The 18815-nt window shown below is 43.5% G+C and overlaps 3 protein-coding genes across 4 annotated transcripts; 1 reads left to right on the forward strand and 2 right to left on the reverse strand.

Annotated features, from left to right (window-relative positions):
* The first annotated feature begins 2483 nt into the window (after positions 1–2483).
* Positions 2484–4841, forward strand: amigo1 (adhesion molecule with Ig-like domain 1). Its single transcript, XM_062459932.1, has one exon. It carries the CDS (start codon positions 2583–2585, stop codon positions 4107–4109), a length of 1527 nt encoding a protein of 508 aa, XP_062315916.1. The 5' UTR covers positions 2484–2582; the 3' UTR covers positions 4110–4841.
* A 4538-nt stretch (positions 4842–9379) lies between these two features.
* atxn7l2b (ataxin 7-like 2b) lies at positions 9380–14645 on the reverse strand. Of its 2 annotated transcripts, none has more exons than XM_062459934.1 (10): positions 14404–14645; positions 13798–13866; positions 13277–13583; positions 12804–13036; positions 12529–12611; positions 11826–12034; positions 11121–11298; positions 10863–10984; positions 9871–10720; positions 9380–9667 (listed from the first exon to the last, which is right to left on the reverse strand). In XM_062459934.1, exons 1-10 carry the CDS (start codon positions 14498–14500, stop codon positions 9626–9628), a joined length of 2190 nt encoding a protein of 729 aa, XP_062315918.1. In that variant the 5' UTR covers positions 14501–14645; the 3' UTR covers positions 9380–9625. The 2 variants fall into 2 exon arrangements, with proteins under 2 accessions (XP_062315918.1, XP_062315917.1); XM_062459933.1 differs by lacking the exon at positions 14404–14645 and adding an exon at positions 14100–14224.
* Positions 14646–14751: 106 nt separating this feature from the next.
* On the reverse strand, positions 14752–17943 carry sypl2b (synaptophysin-like 2b). The gene is made up of 6 exons (XM_062459935.1): positions 17733–17943; positions 17513–17587; positions 16512–16633; positions 16198–16399; positions 15784–15975; positions 14752–15647 (listed from the first exon to the last, which is right to left on the reverse strand). Exons 1-6 carry the CDS (start codon positions 17748–17750, stop codon positions 15525–15527), a joined length of 732 nt encoding a protein of 243 aa, XP_062315919.1. The 5' UTR covers positions 17751–17943; the 3' UTR covers positions 14752–15524.
* Between the last annotated feature and the right edge of the window lie 872 nt (positions 17944–18815).

Raw genomic sequence — 18815 nt, forward strand, 5'->3', positions numbered from 1 at the left:
CCTGCAGCAGTGAATATCTCCTGCTTCAGAGCCCTGACAGGGTCAAGATTGATAGTGCAACTAATGGGTAAAATCTACTTGAGATTCAAAGAGCTAGAAGTCACTAAGTATCACCCACGCACATCTGCCCTGGCCTGCCTCAGCACTCTGCTCTTGTTCACCTGGGTTTGACCTGGCATGGGAGATCTATGGGGCACTTCTGGGGCCCCCTTGAAACTGCAGAACACACACACACACTCTGGTAGGCTGGGAGAACGTATGAACATCACTTCCTTTTGCAACACAAGATCCTCCCAGGTCATCAAATGGATTTAGACACTGTCCCCTCAAGGGCAAAGTCTCCATTACACAGACGCCAGTCTGTATTTATATTTTCATTAATTGAGCACGGTAAATGATTAGTCCTAAGGAGGTCGCTATGGTGGTTTATGGCCTGTCCAGTAGATACATGGGACTTAACCTTCAAAGGCTTGCCAAAAATGCCACACTATTTCCGTAGCACAGGGAATTTAGACATGTCCAAAAAGGCTCTTCAAATCTGCCCGTGGGCGGACACGCTTGAATACAATTACAAGGTTTCCCCTGCTCAGCGTGGCCATCCATAAACACACCCAATCAAACGTGTAAACAGAGTGGCATAGTAAGCAGGTTTGGCATGGACGGGAGCATGTGCAGTGCTGAGAGGAAATCATCGGTGGGTAAATTGTTCTGATTGGCCGAGCTTATGTGGAAGTAGCTGGTTGATGCTCCTGCTGCCTGCAGCCTAGCGGCAGAGGTGGGACCTGCCTCAACATAACAGACCCTGTCATCAGCGACAAGGTGCACTACTGTGAACACCCAAGCTACAAATCCCCTCAAAGAAAAAGAAGGCCAATTAACGGGGGGAGTTCCAAAACACACACACGGGAATACGGGAGTGATTCGAGAGTGCTCAGTGCTGTGTTGCCAGGCTCCAGTGCAACTGCTGACTATCTAAACAGGATCTATCCTGGTTGTAATTAATTGATCAACATTAATTAGAAAACACAGGAAGAAAGTGAACATCCAAGCTCCATAGCCAAACTATCTTAAATACTGTGTCAACAAATACTTTATTAATACAACTTGGGCCCTTTGTTATAGCCTGCCTTGTTTAAGGCTTTAATACAGGTAGGTCATAGAGCAGTATTAATCCCTTAATGAGGTCCCACATCATTAACTAGTAACGCCTCCTGAGTTTAGGTGAGATTCAAATGGTCATTGTGTGTCTTGATAAATGAGGTAGGCCTATAATTATGGATTTTCACGTTTTGAAATGTGTTCAAATATCAGATATCCTTATAGTGTATCTTATTATATTGATGCACACTATTATTATTAGAAACAGTCAGCGCAAATATGTCAAAGAAATCAAAGTGTTTCAAGACGAAACACGCACACCATTCAGAATGCAAAAATCTTTTTAGATGCATGCTCGTGTTTTTACGCGCACGGAGCATCTGTTCTATGGGAGGGGTAAATAGACAAGTATCATTACTATAGCCTCTTCCGCGCGGTTTAGAGCATTTGAACCGGTCGATGCTTGATCAGGATACGGCAGTGTCCTTTCAGTGAAAACAAGGTAACTTAAATCGTCCCATTGCAGCAATGTGGCACGAGCACTGTATCTTACCCGATAACCGACAACCGGGCTATTTCTCCTGTCTTGCTGCTGAGACTGCTCATGCGCTCCAGTAATTTACATAGCAGGGATGCTGATGTGACTCGTGCGGACTGAGGAGCCAGACCTGCTCACAATCGCACTGATTTGCTGCAGAAGACCTAATGTCAAGGCCGCGTGGACCTCTTTACAAAAACAAGCCCATCCTATCATTGATTCAGATTCCACATTCTAGAATTGTGCGTGACAACAATCCGATGGACTTGTGTTCTCTGATGTTTACGTAATCTTGTACTTGCGTAATTTAACTTGTTTTTGGTAACTGTTGTGTATCTGGATTATTTAGCGAGGATTTCTCTTGCGCTGTTTATCGACTCCATCCCTGCACCCGATGTCCTTGCATTAGACCGAGGATACTGGAAGTGACAGTTCAGTGTAAACATGTGTATGAAGCGACCACTGAAAAGGACCACATAGTCTCGTAAGGTATGTTATATAAAAGCAACATTCACGTGCATTTTGGAAAGAAAACACAACATATGATGGTTAAGCTCAAAACAACAGTGGTAAATATCCAATCTTATAGAATGGATAGGCTAATTGGAAAGATCTGTAAATAAATGGCATGTATTTTGTGTTTCACCAGTGTGTGTATGTATGTATGTATGTATGTATGTATGTATGTATGTATGTATGTATGTATGTATGTGTGAGTGTGTGTACAGTATATGTGTTTTGGAGAATGGATTCACAAGGCATGTAACCATGACGACATTCACTTCCATCCAATAGCCATGTTTATTTCCAACAATAGTCACCCACGTTTGCTTTTCTTTACAGCCTTCAATTAGCAATGCCTGGGATTCCTCCAGCTGCTGTTCCATGCTGTTTTGTGAGGACGGAACAATAGAGGACTAATCCTTGACTGCGACTCACTGCTATCATGTTGCCGCCTCCAAGCAGAGCAGGAGACTTCCTGCTGGACCACTCATACTGCATGAGCAACCAGGTGAAGTGGCCCCTCTACCTCTCCCTGGCTCTCCTCTGGTTGCCCGTGGCCACAGGGTCCACCCTCAACTGTCACAAGACCTGCATCTGCGCCAGCAACATTGTGAGCTGCTCTAAAATGAACCTGACCACCGTTCCTCGAGGGCTTCCTCTCTACATGGCCGTGCTGGACCTGAGCTATAACGACATTGCTCGCCTGCGGGCAGACTGGACCACAATCAAGCTGGTGAAGCTCCACAACCTCCTGCTCAGTCACAACGGCCTCCACTTCCTGTCCTCTGAGGCGTTCCTGTACGTCAAGCAGCTGCGCTACTTGGACCTCTCCTCCAACAACCTCCACCAGTTGGACGAGTTCATCTTTGAGCCTCTGGTGAAGTTGGAGGTGCTTCTCCTTTACAACAACCACATAGTCCAGATAGATCGTACAGCCCTCACAGGCCTGCTGAGCCTGCAGAAGCTCTACCTGAGCCAGAACCAGATCTCACGCTTCCCCCTGGAGCTAGTCAAGGACAAAAGCCGTCTGGAGAAACTCAGCCTTCTGGACGTGTCATCCAACAGGATCAAGGTCCTCCCCATTGAGGAGTTGCAAGTACTGCCTGCCTGGATCAAGAACGGACTCTACTTCCATAATAACCCCTTGTTGTGTAGCTGTGACCTATACAGCCTGCTGGCCCACTGGCACATCCGCAGGCTCAACTCAGTCCTGGACTTTAAGGACGACTACACCTGCATCCTGCCGGACTCTCAGAAAACCAGCGTGCGAGCGTTTGACCTCAATGGAGACTGGATGAACTGCAGCACCTTCAGCGAGACAGAGCAGGAGACCTATCTGGAACAGACCCTGCTTCTCAGCTGCGACACCAAGACCAGGTACATGTCCAAGACCTGGATGTTGCCCGGCAACGTGGTGGTGTCGCCCGGGGCCAATCTAAGCGCCAAGGTCCTCCCGGATGGCAGTCTCAAGATCAGCCCGATACGGCCCGATGACGGGGGGACGTACACATGCTTTGCGGTGAGCGAGGTCCTCAACGAGACCATCTACGTGCAGGTGAAGGTGTACAACTTCACGCTGAACGGGGGCGGCGAGAATCTAAACACGGCCTACACCACCTTGGTGGGTTGCCTGGCAAGTGTGGTGCTGGTTATCATCTACCTGTACCTGACGCCCTGCCGATGTTTCTGCTGCCCTGGCAAGGGCAAGAACCACCGGGAGGACAGCATCCACTCATCGATGCTCAGTGCCACACCTACCCACGACGACCCCGCCCACAAGGCTGACCTGAACAGGCACGTTGCTTTCATAGACCCAAAGGACCTGCAGGGCCAGAACGGCAACGTCAACCCCAACGGGGAGGATGAGGAAATGGATGAGGAGGCCGGTATGTTGGGGAAGGGTAGGAGAAAGAAGTCAGTGGCAGAGTCTATCAGCTCGGTGTTCTCAGACACCCCCATGGTGGTCTGAGATGGTACAGGCCTAATGAAGTGTGGGACACGTGAACACGCAACTTACCTGGTGCAATTTCAACCATATGCCGACAAAGCTAAACTGTGATTTTCTGGAAGTGGAGATGATGGACAGAAAGCCGTTTCCTTCTACAGACCATTACCCTGAGAAGTCAGAGGCTTAAAGGGGAATATTAACCCAGTTGCCTTGGTAATTAACAAGGACAATATACATACCTTTCCAGCATTTTAATCTGTAGCACATACGTATACATACTGTGAATGCCTGTCAGTAAGTGGGCTGTATTCCCATGATAAGTGTGATAAGTGATAAGCTTTACCTTTGGTATTACACTTACTCTACTCACCAAGAGACGTGTTGATTGGTGGAAAAACAGGAAGCACTTGATAATGAGTTTAGCAAAGAAAGTAGAAAATATAATCCAGTCATTAGCATGAGCCTTGTAGACTCATATTTAGATGTAAAACTACAGTGAATCTTTTGTAGTTCTCAGCACATACTATCGGTGTAGACCACTTCACTCCTGTCCAGACACATAGAGACATGATGACATCGCCAGGTTAGGAGTAGTTATAATCGGTGAGTCATGTAGAGCAGAAAGGCATGCCATGAACACACATCATTTTCAGACGCATACAGAGTGGGAAAGATGAAAATGTAGCACATATAGATATACGTGTGTGGCTTAACCCTCTTGTGCTGTCTTCGGGTCACATGACCCAAAGGTTCATAACGAACCATCGTTGTGTTTACCCAATTTTACCCAATACAAAAACAAATAAAAATAATTTTCTTTTAACCTTTGCAATGTGGGGGGTCTGAGACAGCCCAACGGTTAAAAGAAAATGCTTCACTTTGTTTTTGAATGCGGTAAAGTTGTCGCAATACGACGGTGGGTCACAATGACTGATGGGTCAGAATGACCCGAAGATAACACAAGGGTTAACCTCCTCTAGGATAGCTGGCGAGGTCAGATAGTTATTCATAAATGAGATAGCAATAGCACAATAAAAAGTGACCGATCATGTTTGTGATCATCCTGACTAATTCTCAGTTGTTTATTTAAAGCTGTCCTCACTTAAGGAGAGTTCACTTCTAAGTTCACCTCTTGTGTACCATTCATATTGCCTCTCACATAGATTTGCCTCACACATAGAGCTGTCTTTTGAATTAGAGAGAAACTGTCTTTTTCCCTATTGATATATTTTTGAGTTCAGTCGTTAAACGCTGGGGTTAGTGAGTAATAATAGCAAACCAATGTAATGCACAAAACAACCATATTGTTAATTGTGTGTATGCTCTTAGTTATCTAATGTAAACTGTAGGGTTATAGATGTTTAAACCTTAGACACAGGTACACTGTAGGTACAGTGAAAATAGAGACTGTTGGGAAATTGTAATGAAATTGTCCTCACCAGTCAAGCAAAGGTATAATAGACTGTTCATTGTGCTGTCTGTCTAAGTCTAAGGTGCCATGATCTGCAGGTTCAGACTACTCCTTTGTCATCTTATAGCCATAGCTTTTTTTTTATACATGTTTTGTAAAAATGTCAAGCCTTGTCAGTAGTGGAAAGGGTTCTTGAATAATTTTGTTAAAAATGTCTGTACACCTTAGTGATATGTTGTCGTTGCTATAATTCACAAAGTTGGAGGATCATAAGTATGTGTAGATGGATAGGGGTGTTGGTGGTTTGTAAGCATCCTACTTTGGGTGTGTATTCGGCATAGCTTCCATACCAGTGGTTATGTGTTTTTTCTTAATTTTATGGTCTACGTTGCCATTTTATATAGACTGGTAGTCCTCTTTACATACAATAGAGGTCTAGGAAATGTCATAATAACACCAGTCTCCTGTAGCCAGTACTTATAAATATACAGTAGGTAAGAGTTTGTGTGTGCCTGACTGAAGAAGCCCCATTATTTGAAGTTCCCTGATGTCAGCAGAAATGACCTGTGCACCGAAAAAGTGATAGGCCCCTGTCAGTGTTACACCCAATCAAAAGACAGCTAGCTCCTTCAATTTCCTCCATTGGTTATTGGGTCCATTATAAATTAAATTAATTATGCAAATGTATGGAGAGTCTCATGCTGTGGAGCCTAATTTAACCAGGTTTTGAGCAGACGTCCATATCTTGGCAAAAAATAAAAGGAGTGATTGCATTACAGTGAGGGGCTTTGTCATGACAACGACGAGGCTATGAATTTCTAAATGCTGGTGACATCTTTTGATGGGATAAGGCTTCCTTATGCCTGCCTATCTGCTTACACAGACAGGGATATTTACAGAAGGTTCTCCTGAGCCACACTGATACAAAGGCATTCCTCTTTTACCCATGTCCATTGGCATCCTTGATTCACTCTGATTTTGTAATGATCCATTTTTTTAATGTGTATTTTAGCCATCTGAAAGCCACCCTTTGTTGGATTGTAAAGCAGTCATTCAGTCAAGCCATGAACACGAGGCCCTCGTGTTTGTGCTCTTTAATTTTTGCATGAGGGAAAAGCCTTGAGCTTACAAACAACATTTGTTTTCATACTGAGTCATCTGATTTCAGTCTGTGCCCAGTCTGTGCCAAAAGATGGTTACAGTCAACCTGGGACCAAATAGTATTTCAAATACACTTTTTTCCGATAGGCCTACTTGAACTCGCTTATAAAATGGACCCTGAAGTGTAAGCTACACCACCAGTGCTCCAACACTAAGTACAAGACTGAAAAGAACTCCAAGGATTTATAATGTTATTTGACCCAAGTTGGGCTAATATAGTTCGTCATCAGATGCAATCATGCCATACAACTCTTAACTGTGGATTATCTGGTTTGGTTGTGAACAGGATGTCTGTTTTAGGGTGATGCTTGGAGGCTAAAGCACCATACAGTGACTATATATGCCTGTACATGTAGACATACAGCTTGTTCTGTGTGGGTGAGAGAGGGAAGTCACACTCACCAGAGAGGTGCTGTGTGTGAATCACTCCTTTTCCTCTCACAGAGGAAGGTCAGGTAGAGCTCCAGAAATACCAGGGACTGACATCTCAGCCATTTAATCTCTAAAGGAGAATGCAATAGTTTAATGGACATACAAAATACACATTCATAAGCTTAACATTTTTTGTCAAGAGTATTATCAGAATAGCCATCATCGTTTAATATATCCCCCAGTGGGTGAAAAGAAGAGGGCGTTCTAAACTGCACTCTCCCAAGGCAATATACTGTATGTCCCCCTGATAGCACAAAGCTGCTGCTAATAGCTAGTAAACCTTGACTGAGATTTTATAGGAGTAGGTTTCATGCTGCATGTTTATAGTTGGTTGATTCTAACGAGAGTGTCTGTTTATAGCCAACTCTGTTACAGCCCACAGTCCACCGAGTTATAGATGCTTCTGATAATAGGTGGTGTTTCTCACTAACCTGTCAAAGTACAATCTCAATTATTCTGAATGACTAAGTGCTGTGCAGCGTCCTAGCTTCCTATAGTTGGTAAGAAACCAAAATAGAGTATTCTGCCTTCCTATTCAGCTATAGCTCTCCAACCACCCGAGGTCTCTGAAGACGTAACTATTCGTTTAATATTGTTGAGTTGTGTGTATTGCTAGGTTTATACCAGTATACTTACAGTGCTCTTGTCTTTTCCAATGCTGTTGACCATTTAACATTTTGTCTTGAACCTTGCTTATGTCACTTGTTTCAATGTTGGTCCTCATTCTGTAATATAAGTGTGTATATTTTAAGTTTAGTGTGGAGTATTGGAAAATGATATACTTCATGCTCTGCTGCAGACTATCGAAGCATCTAGAAATGTGAGGGCAACAGTTCATGAAACAGTCACTCATATCCGGTTAAAAAATGTTGCTAATTGTGAAAGAAGAGTTGTTATTTTTGATAGAACGTTTTTTTTTTGCTCATGACTGTCATCAATATAATCAAAAGGCATCAGAACCGAAAGAGCACAGACTGGTATGGGAGATGATTGACAGATGACTCACATCTTTTCAGGTGTTGAATACACTGGCACCTCAGGAGGGGTTTGTGTGACGCGCTTCCTCACAGCGTTCAAAGCCGTAAAAAGAATCATTATGAGAGCTGTCAAATTGCTCAGAGACTTTCCTTAGGTCTATTCAGTGTGTCGAACTGGAAAAACGAAACAATACCAAATCAGTAGATTTGACATCTTTCATATTTTTCTGCAAAATGGTATTTGCACCCGTTTATTTTCAACCTCACTATGTTTAATCCATGTACACCGTACAAATATGGTATATTGAACTGAAACGGCACTACAGTGGCAACTGTAGATTACAGTTTTATACAGCTTCTGCTCAAAGCCTGCCCTATATGATAGTGCATCAACGATAAGTCTGCCATAGAATTAGAGGTCTTGCTATTAAAGTTGAATGGCTTTGCATGGAACGCTAAGGAAGTTCATCTTATCTGACTGCAGGATAGTGTAACACAAACAAGTATAGGTGACACTGTAGAGAGAACATATTATCATGAATACTTTCAATTAAATAAAATATAAGAAGTGTTTTACTTATAACTTGTGGGCTTACTTACTCTGCTGTGTCAACGTCACTTCAAACCTTTGTATCATTTAGAGCTGATTCAGTCCATAAAAGAGGTTTAAAGATCGAAGAATCCATCAGAATATATTTCTTATCTCAAAGGGACACATTGGACAGTAGCGTATTTCTAATCAACTAAATGTTTAGCAGACCTGTCTTCCTACTATCCAACTTAATGTATGATAGAATAGTACTAACCACAGACTGTAAGACAGCTATAGAATGATTATTCTTGCATCACTGTTGAGAGGGAGATTATGGTGTTAGATTACATTAGAAAAGCTTCTATGACAGATGTTCATCAAAGATAGCCTACCGAAAAACATAAATTCTCTCTCTGCCGTCATCTGTGACTGGTAATGACAGTTAGAAAAGTCAAATACATCAACGGAGATCATCAACAAAACTGGAAGTACTTTAATCCAATTACACAGATCAAGCTGATGTAGCAGTCTTTCAGCAGAGCTAATAGTTTGGTGCCATCTAGTGGTGTTATCATGTCATTGTGAAAGAGTATTGTGCAGAGGACACATGGATTTGAATTTGCGTTGGATTAGTTTATAATTGCAGAGATTAAATATAGATTTAGACACTCAGGTAATTTGTCTTTTGCTTCAGTCATGCTTATTTAATAAGATAATATAGAAAATATTTTTCTGGTGGTATTTAGTGTAAAAGGGATGACAAAAAGAACACTTTAAGCAGTCAATTTGTCTTTAATCAAATTTCCCACATTTCATTTTAGCAGCATTACAATTACGTTTTGAGGTATCTCTATGTTCAAAACAGGAAATCAACTGATCCATTCAGTGACATACAAAGCAACTCAACGCCTGTAACAAACATACTAGCTCCTAATGACTTGTAATCACAGAAACAAACACAAACACACAAATATCTGTGCTGGCAGTAACAGTACACTGCTGTGGGATGGCTCTGCAAGTGTTTTCATAAGGCAGTGTTCCTTAGTGTTGGTAGGGTTCCTTTTGGCTGTAGAGACACAGAAAGAACAGCTTTTGGAACAACATACGAGGCAGACAAAATTCAACGTGGTGTTTGGATTAAGGCTTTATGTAAAGAGTAACATCTTTTTACAGAGAATATTAACACACCCTTTTAGAACGACATACAAGTGTGTGTTTCAATTCTGCAACTTAGCATGTGGTCCATGCAGTCAAATAACTAACACTTACTCTTTGGGGATCAATCCTCTTCTCCATGCCCCTGGCGAGCACCCCTCCCATGCTCTCCCCCCGCCAGGAGAGCATGCTGGGTTGGGAGTGTGGGGTCAGACAGAGGGACTTCGGGGCCAGGGAGGATGGGGTGCTGAGACTAGGGGAACCACCTCCGCCGCCACTGCTGCTGCTTTTACGTTTCTTGGCTAGGCCCTTGTGGTCATAGCCCCCCACCCTCCTGTGCAGCCCTGGGGGTCGCCCCCTACCCCGGGGGGAGGGGAGCGGAGGACGGAGGGGAGGTGGCGGAGGTCGCTTCCCCGAGCCCGGTGAGGGCGAGTACCACTCTGAGGGTTGTGGCGAAGTGCATGGCTTCTTTCCTACTGTGAGAGCGCCATTGACTGGTCCCTGGAAGGAAGGAGAGGGGTAGAGTCTGGCGGGGTCTGGTTGTCTACCGCGCTCCTGGAGTGGGTGTTCCCTGATGTGCTTGGGGGTTTGGTCCTCGTCACATGGAGGCTTTGTCTTCTCCGCGTTGGCGGCGCGCATGAGTTCCCGCTCTCGGAGGCGGGCCTTGCTGGGTCTCCCCACCGGGTTGCGGGGTCGCCCCGGGCCGGGGGCGTGTCTAGGAGTGGAGGAGGAGGGGTTGTGCTGACCACTCTTGGTCTGGGACTGTCCTGGGGAGGTGGAGCCGGGGCTGGAGGAGCAGTTCTCCCTGCCTGAAGCTCTGTGTGGGTGAGAGGTGGGTGGAGACCTGAGTGAGGGGCGAGAGAGAGGGGCAGCTCTGCTCCCAGCTCTGACCGACAACCCTGTGGAGATGGGGGGGGTGATGGAAGCTTGATGCGACCGTAAACCAGTCATCTGAGGTATTTTCCTATACAGAAAAAATACATAATTGTTACCTTTAGTTTGTTTTGTTTACATTTGAGTCATATGAATTGAACTCCTATAGGCCATCTTAATTTCGCTTGTGCACCAATTACTTAGATGTGGACAATAAAATGGAGGAGACTCACTTCCACAAGTGGGCACTGAGGTGATGTTCCATCATGGCACTGAGTGCAAACCGTAGGTGGTGCAACCGCCGGTCAAAAGTGAAGACACTACAGCCCATTGTGTGGCTTCCAAAAGTGCATAGCTAAAGAAACAATTTTACGTTATATACACCACTTTATCGGCAAACACAAAAACAAACACACACACACTTAACTCCAATTGAGAAGCCACTATGAGAGCTCCAACCGTATTCTAACAAGGTGTGTAGTGGCACTCACCCCCATAGGTCTGGGGTGCCAGGGGGTGGCGGGCAGATCCTCCCCAGCATCCTCCTGGTCCTCTGAGTCGCTCCCCTCACTGGACGGCAGGCTCTGGTTGAAGGGGTAGGGGGGCTGTACCTCCACCCCTACTCCATTCTCCTCGTCCTCTTCACCACTCTCTGACGGGTCCCTGGATCTTGTGGTTCAGAAGAACAAACTGGTTATGGACATGTGACCTTGGCATGCCACACCAAGCTCGCTCTTGCTCTTCAAAGGGGTCACTTTTCTTTTCCTCTACCCAGAACCAATGCACCGAAGAAAACAGTAATGTACAGAGCTATTGCATACTGGAATGTGCTCCCCTCATATTTGACTCTTAACAAGAAATAAATGTGATTTCAAAAGGAAACTTAAGGCAGCAATAATCATAAAGGAAATTAGAGTAGATTAAGTTACTATTTTAGGTATTTTCGGACAGACAAATGTTTTTTTTTTTAATTCTTTTTTGTAATATTTTTTTTTTTAAACTTTTACTGTAAATGTTGTTTTCTAAGTCTGTGTTTTTGTTCACCAACATTGATCATGTTGTCATGTTTTATGATTTATATTGTAATGTTTTTTGCCTGGACCCCAGAAACAATAGTCTCCACTACGGTGTAGACTAATGGGGATCCTTAATAAACATAAACTTCACTCAAAGTTTCTAGAGTCGAAGATTCCCACCTGAGAATTGTGCAGTTGCTGAGGACGCGCCTGCTGTGTTGAGGCCCCACCGGGTCCTCTGTGTGTGGCAAGGGCTCTTTAGGAGAGTCCCTGCAGGCCACGGTTTGCTCCAGGTCTCGGCCCTTGGAGCCCGTCCTCTGCTCTGCCACCAGCTGGTCGAACGTCTTACTCCTGCCCAGAACCTTCCGTCGCTGGTGGATGGAGTGGATCTGAGAACGGAGATGGAAGAGGAGAGATGGATGGACAGTGTTTACACCCAACCCATATCCTCCTTTTGACTTCTTTACTTAGTTTTATTTACTATGGTCAAGGTATTCTAATTCACAGTGCAGGGCTCGAAATTAACGGACAGTTCAACACAGACTTAAAAGCAATATATATTAAAAAATTACCTTTCGAAGCTTTTTGTAGAAACTTTTTTCAAACCGTTCAAAGCATTTGAAGCATTTTTTTTTAATTATCTTAATTTGGAGATATTTAGAGATACTATTTTTTGAAAACTAGAAACTATAAAACTTTTTTTCACACAGTCAAAGGAGTGGAGAGTAGAGGAGAGGAAAAGCGAAGCCTAAAACAGAGTTGAGTAAAGCAAGGACAGTGAGGAAAAAAGTTAGTTGCGAGCCCTGACAGTGTCTTTTTTGGTAACTTGCCATTACTGGTCTACTGCACCACAGGCTAAAAGTTGTTGTTTGTAAGAACTTACATTGCACATGAGCTGCCTGGTACATAGCTTCTTCCTCTCTGGGTCCAGCACTCCACAGTGCTTATCCAGGTCACATTCTTTCTCTGGGTAACACAGTAGCCAGTCAGAAGCTTGACACAGACAAAGTGATCGACAAAATTCATAAAATACATGATGGAAGTCGTAACTGTGTGTAGCACACATTACATTCACTTCATTCTACAATTTAATTTTTCCAAACAATTTTCCAATGCAACCACAGTTCCAAAGAGAGGTTGAAAAAGAAGAACACTTACTGTAGACCTTCTTAAAGGTTCTGCTGTCCGTTCTGCGGCCCCCAAGGGTAAGGTGAGTGTCCTCCAGCTGCCCAGCCACGGCTCTCTGCAGCGGGAGCTTCTGTGGTGTGGAATAGGGCGTCTTGTCTGGGGTCTGGGGTCCTGACTCCAAGGGGGAAGCCCTGGGCCGAGGGGAGGGGGAGTCAGACGGCAAGGGAGGGCTGTCCTGAGACAGTTCCTCCACTGGAGGTAAACTAGGAGAGAAAGATAGAGATTAGACTGTGCAACTCTATATCTATGTTGCTTTCGTCCTCATTTCCCACCTCTCAGCCCCCAGATCCGGACATGCTTTACCACTTCTTTGGCAGCTACGCCACTGAAAAGCTACCCATTCTATGGCTTCAGCGGTTGGCATTTAAACTGTGTGAGTGAGCATGACCAGTTGACCATAATTGCACAAGCCAGGTGCAGAACAAAAACACTTTTCTCCTTACCTCACTTCCTCCTTCTGAGATCTGACGGGTCTGTGCTGGGTGACGGAGGGTGTTGAGGGGGGCTCAGCTCCCTGGTGCCTGCTGGCCAGCCTCTCACGGGGGGGCGGGGCGAGTGAAGGGGGGCGGCCAGGTCTAGGACGTTGCTGGTGAGCTGAGGGAAAGGGAGGGCTGCAAAGCTTGCTCATGGACCCGTGGCGTCTCTCGCAGTGCTTCTCAAAAGCTTGTGGCTTGATCACCTGACCACAGTGGCTGCACACCACCAAGTAGAAGTCATCACGTTCTGGGCAATGGCCATATATGGACATGTCTGCATGGGGGTAGAAGTCAAGAGTTGGTACACATCAGGTTAGCCATATTTCCGAATTTTTGTCTGTTCAGTTTACTGTATCCATCTGAAAATCATAAAGGGAATTTTGTAAAATGTACAACACTGAAGAAACAAGAGGTTCTAACGCAAGTAGGGTAGCCTACAGCTCCCCATCTGTGTGGCCACTGTAGGTGGAGCATCATGGGAAACTCACCCTCCTTCATGAGAGTCATGGTCTCTGCTCTTTTCTTCTCATACTTGTTGCATTCTTCTGGAATAGGCCCTGTAACATACGTTCAGTTATGAGTTCAACCATTTATATCAAGGCCTATTGTGGAGCTGAACTGTAAGACCGGAACTCATATTTTTGGGGGAAAATGATGTATAGTCTGTGTTGTTTTGCGGGGCTAACATATGCCAACACGCTAACAAAAAAGCCGGAACACCGCTTTTGCAAGTCGTAGTCCGAAGTAGCTACAACACCGTGATATAGCAACAGCTAGCCAACTAGCTAACCGTGTTTGTGAAGTACAGATTGCTTGCTAGCTGCTGCCACACGCCTGCACTTGTTACTTCCTCTTATCAATCGGCATTTGGGGATTGGAGAGTTTATGGACATGGAGTTGCTTTTCTTGTGTGCTAATACTAACGAGCTCGTTAATTATGAATAAGGACGTAACATTTCCAGCACTAGGACCATGGGGGTCTTTTGTTTGGGTTGGGATTTATGGAGACCGTGGTTTACTGCAAAAATGTTTTCACTGTATAATGCCACTGTAATTTGACCGAATCTGCTTGTGGCGGGGAGGACATGACTCACCTTCTGAAGGGATAATATTAGCTCTATCTATCCAAGAGCTCCAATTAAATCCAACAAAATCGTCGAGATTAGGATTTCGCCGATCCACAGCGGCCATTGCTGCCCTTTGCGCGTTCTCCAAACCGACACCATCAACGCGCGCGCATGGGGATCACGTCATTAAACTCGTACCCACATTGGATTAACTTGGACTGCTCGTGCACAAAATTAAAGGGCCCAACCAGAGCCAGACAGAAACATACCAATTGATTAACATTCATATCTCAAATAATACACACATTTTCCACTCACTGGGAAAAATACACTTTCTTTTGCAATGTTTGTACAGTGATGCAGAGCAAAAGGACGTAAACCAGCGATTCCCTTTAATGATTTACAGACTGGAATGTGACACCACATTACATATTTTCCTTTCAGACTTTTTGTACTATCGCAAAATGCGATTATTTTACCGGGACCTACAAAGTTTTCGACATATTGGCCAAAATCATGGTATATGAAGGCTGTCATTGGACACAAATATAATATGGCACAGTACTGCATAACAAGACGTTAATTACGATGAAACATGCCTTCCCCTCTTATAAAAAATATGGTAGGTGAGATGGACACACAATAAATATAACGTTAATTTAAGAATGTGCATTTCAAAAACTATGTAACAAGAGTAATATTGTACTAATTGCATACCATACTATGAATAAGAGAACTAGAGTTCGCTGGCTTATTACTAATGAAATGTGTCTTAATTTACATTTATAACACAGGAGTAAGGCATTCACTTCCAGGAACTGCCCATCAATTACTCAACAATTTTAAATTGAAATATAAACCACATTTTTTTATATAACAAACATTGAGTTTGAAAGAGTTAAACTGAATGCGTTTAGGAAAATCTGTCTTATTCTAATGAAAAATTAAGAGAAACATCCAAAGTTCAAGCAATAAATGAATTAAAGACTACTAGTTTTGACCTACGGATGGTGCCTACACCTCAATATCTGCACTTGTTCAGCACCCACAATTGACTCAACATACCATTTTGGACACTTTCTGTAAAATGTTACCTTCAAATTTAGCAAGTGTTATGTTTAAACACATTTGAAATACGTGTTATTTAGTTAGGACGGACGCATTCCTTCCTCCACTTCTGCAGGAGGAGTGGCTGATTTGTGGAAGGGAGTTTCTTTAAATATGAACCAGCAGTTACCTCCCCACAGTATGAGGTTGAGAAATCCAAAGGTCTGTAATGACAGAATATGTATATTAAAAAAACATTATGTAGGTTACATTAAAAGGAAGCGGTTCAACTTTTGCAAGTATTTTCATTAAACATTCCCAAACAGGACTGGGTGGTCTGCTAACTCTGCTGATGCCTACCACAGAGGAGTTGAGGCGGCCCATGTGAGGCACTGCGCCTGGTGTGCACTTGTTACTTATGTCCTTGCAGACAGGGATGAGGCTCACGAGAACCGAGGGGCTGGTGGCCCACTTGACGTCCGTCAGGCCTTTTCCCCAGGCGGATGAGGACACCAGCCACAGAAATGCAAAAGCTGCCGTCACCAGCAGATCCTGTTGGCAGCAGAGGATCAGCAACAGGCAAATGAAGTCAAGGACTTCAATGTCAGATTCATGAAAGTTGACTTAAGAAGTTAAGAAGGAATCTAATATTTACACTCTCTTGTCCCGTTTTTTTTTTTTTTTTTTTGAATATTTGTTTATTCATCTCCTAGTATGACACACACAAACCACGTCAGCAGTACAAACACCCCATATTCCTGAAAGAAAACTCACCACAATGGGGCCACGACTGCTCTCTCTGTACATATTTTGGTACCCCAGGAGAAGGACCAGGCTAGCAGTGGTGTAGAGGAAGGCCAAGACTCCAACACACACATAAAACTCAGCTGAGGACGAATGGTCCCCGGTCAAGAACAGCTCAGAGGGACCTGTGGCGTTCTTACAGCTGGGTACTTGGTATGAATGTGCCATCAGCCTGTGCACACAGAAGGAACACGTCAATAAGTTCACCTATAAAACATGATTGAAGTCAGGTGTGCTTTACCATTGCAAATTAAATCCATGTGTATTTACTTGTGTCTACATACCTGAAGGGGTAGCTAAAGATGGCTGACACTTCTTGGCTGATGGTGGTCCCTAGGCATTGAACATTAATGCTGGTGGAGCCAGAATACCCCCCAGTTGTAGCAAAGGAAAATATAGAGAATACCTGCAGCCAGAGCCAAAATAAGGACACGTGCAAATGTTACAATACAGCCAGGACAGACATTTGAATGCCTTGCATACAAGAGATCGTGTCTGCCTAATGCCATTTGTTCGTCAGCATGTTCCATGTAGGTGCTAATTTGTATTTCTGGGCAGCATGGTTATGTGACATTTCCTCCCTCCCCAACACGCACTAACAGAAAGAACACTGAAGCCAATGGATGCATGTGGCCATACATGCACACACAAACTTCCTTTCCCCCCCCCCCTATGCTGCACTGGGAAGTCATACCATGCACTCTACTTGAATTCATATTAAGAACACAGAATGATTGATAACTCCAAGACTGTAGTTCGAAAACAGTCTGTCAGACTGTACAGGTATAGGCCTTGTTAATTACCTAAATTAGCTTGTCTTATTTCACTCCAAAGCACTATTACATGACACATGAGTTTTTCCTCTAACACATCCATAGGCTATTCAGTTTCCTGACAAGACTTGTATGAACGAAGAATTCGGTTCCCTAACCTAACTCTACCGAATGATTAGAGTGAAGGGTAACTTATGTTTCCACTTAATTTAAGAGAAAAAAATAAGGATTTACAGTGAAGAAGGTTGATTGAGGGACAGAGCTCAAGTTTAAACGTCCCTTGTAATGTTGCATGTCAGAAAGTGATGATTTATCTACGCCTTTTCACTAAGCACGAAAAAGATGTAGCGTTAAAGATTCAGGCTGACTGTGTGATTGACCGCATGGGTGAGGTGATAACGCTAACTAACTCAACTGGTATCTCGCTTACATTTTCTACGAAGATGTGCATGACAGCTATATCGTAATTCTACCGCACGTTAAACCCATTCATAGAAAGATTACAGACTTACCCATTCTAGGACTCGAATAAACGCCAAAGGCTCTTTCAGTGGTGCCAAGTCAAGACTGAATCCTGACATCATTTTCTAGTTGCAAAAAGAAAGATGTGTACAGACTGGTTATTTTTGGTCAACTTTGTCACGAATTTCAGCAATTCCTGTTGTTTCTGGCATCTGAATGATCCTCTCAAATGTAATTTAGCCGACCCAACATCACTTTATTGCAGGCTACCTGAGCAATCCCGTCCATTGCGTTTCTATAAAGTTGGTAAGATGTCTTTGCAATTGTTTGCAACGGTAAATTGGAACAAGTCAGAGCCTTGTCAAAACTTTCTCCCCACTAGTAGCGTTTCATAGTACACGTGATCACTCGCGTTCTTAAAGTGAGAGCGAATGCCTAAAGGAAAGACCTAGCCACTAAACCCCACAGTGAATCATTAAAACAAACTGTTGTGCCAGTAAACGTATCGCCTTTCTTTTCATGCATTGGTACCCAATATGCTCAAATATTAGCTTATGTTATTTGCCCGCTATAAATTTGATTTAGATGAAAGTTAATTTATTCTACTATTTCAAAGTGCGTGTAAAGTACACTTATTTCAAGTGTAGGCTAGTAGGTTAAAATATATTTGTTTGGAAATGTTACTTTTTAGAGGCGACATATGGAGGCTGCACATCCGGTATTACAAACAGCATGTCTTGAGAGTATCAGGAGGTAGGCTTATTTTAATCAATAATTCCCGACGAAGATCTTTAGATAACCTACTCACATGGAGTCAATTAATTGACTTTAATCATTTCCCATGCCTTGCTAATAATGCAAATATTATAAACATTATTCACTGAAACCATATACTATCATTAGATCAGTTCGATCGTGTTTCAGAAAAAACATTTTACATTGTAGGCCTAATTAGGCTATAGGACAATGTTGAGTCAATTGTTGTTAGTGAAATACATTAATTTTTCTTGTAATGGAATTATAGGCCAATGTGTCCTTCACAAGAGGTCGCTATTCCTTCATATTGCAGTGAGTTTGATTAAATTGGCTCTCAAAAGGCTCTTTGCCATGCCTAGTAATTTGATCCCTTCAATATAACCTGTTCTTACAGTGTCCATGGTATATCTATCAATCTTATAAACTCATAGTTGTCAGATGTATTATGAATCTTTAAGGCCATGGACAAATTGATCCCTCCTGCTCTCTATCCTCTATCCTTCACTGGATGAAACCCACCAAGTGGTCAGACCCGGGAACAGGCAGGCATCTGTGGGAAGACAGCACAGTCTTCCCCATATCACAGAGCACATCTCG

Source organism: Osmerus eperlanus, chromosome 4, assembly GCF_963692335.1.
Source record: "Osmerus eperlanus chromosome 4, fOsmEpe2.1, whole genome shotgun sequence".
Lineage (NCBI taxonomy): Eukaryota > Metazoa > Chordata > Actinopteri > Osmeriformes > Osmeridae > Osmerus > Osmerus eperlanus.

Excerpts from the sequence above, each read along its gene's own strand:
- atxn7l2b (XM_062459933.1), bottom strand. The coding sequence starts at position 14,202 with ATGTCCATAAACTCTCCAATCCCCAAATGCCGATTGATAAGAGGAAGT. Across the intron at positions 13,037-13,276 it reads TCTCAGAAGGAGGAAGTGAG|TTTACCTCCAGTGGAGGAAC; the intron begins GTAAGGAGAAAA and ends TTTCTCTCCTAG. Across the intron at positions 10,721-10,862 it reads CTCAGTGCCCACTTGTGGAA|GAAAATACCTCAGATGACTG; the intron begins GTGAGTCTCCTC and ends TTTTCTGTATAG.
- sypl2b (XM_062459935.1), bottom strand. Across the intron at positions 16,634-17,512 it reads TTATTCGAGTCCTAGAATGG|GTATTCTCTATATTTTCCTT; the intron begins GTAAGTCTGTAA and ends CTCTGGCTGCAG. Across the intron at positions 15,648-15,783 it reads GCCGCCTCAACTCCTCTGTG|ACCTTTGGATTTCTCAACCT; the intron begins GTAGGCATCAGC and ends CTGTCATTACAG.
- amigo1 (XM_062459932.1), top strand. The coding sequence starts at position 2,583 with ATGTTGCCGCCTCCAAGCAGAGCAGGAGACTTCCTGCTGGACCACTCA.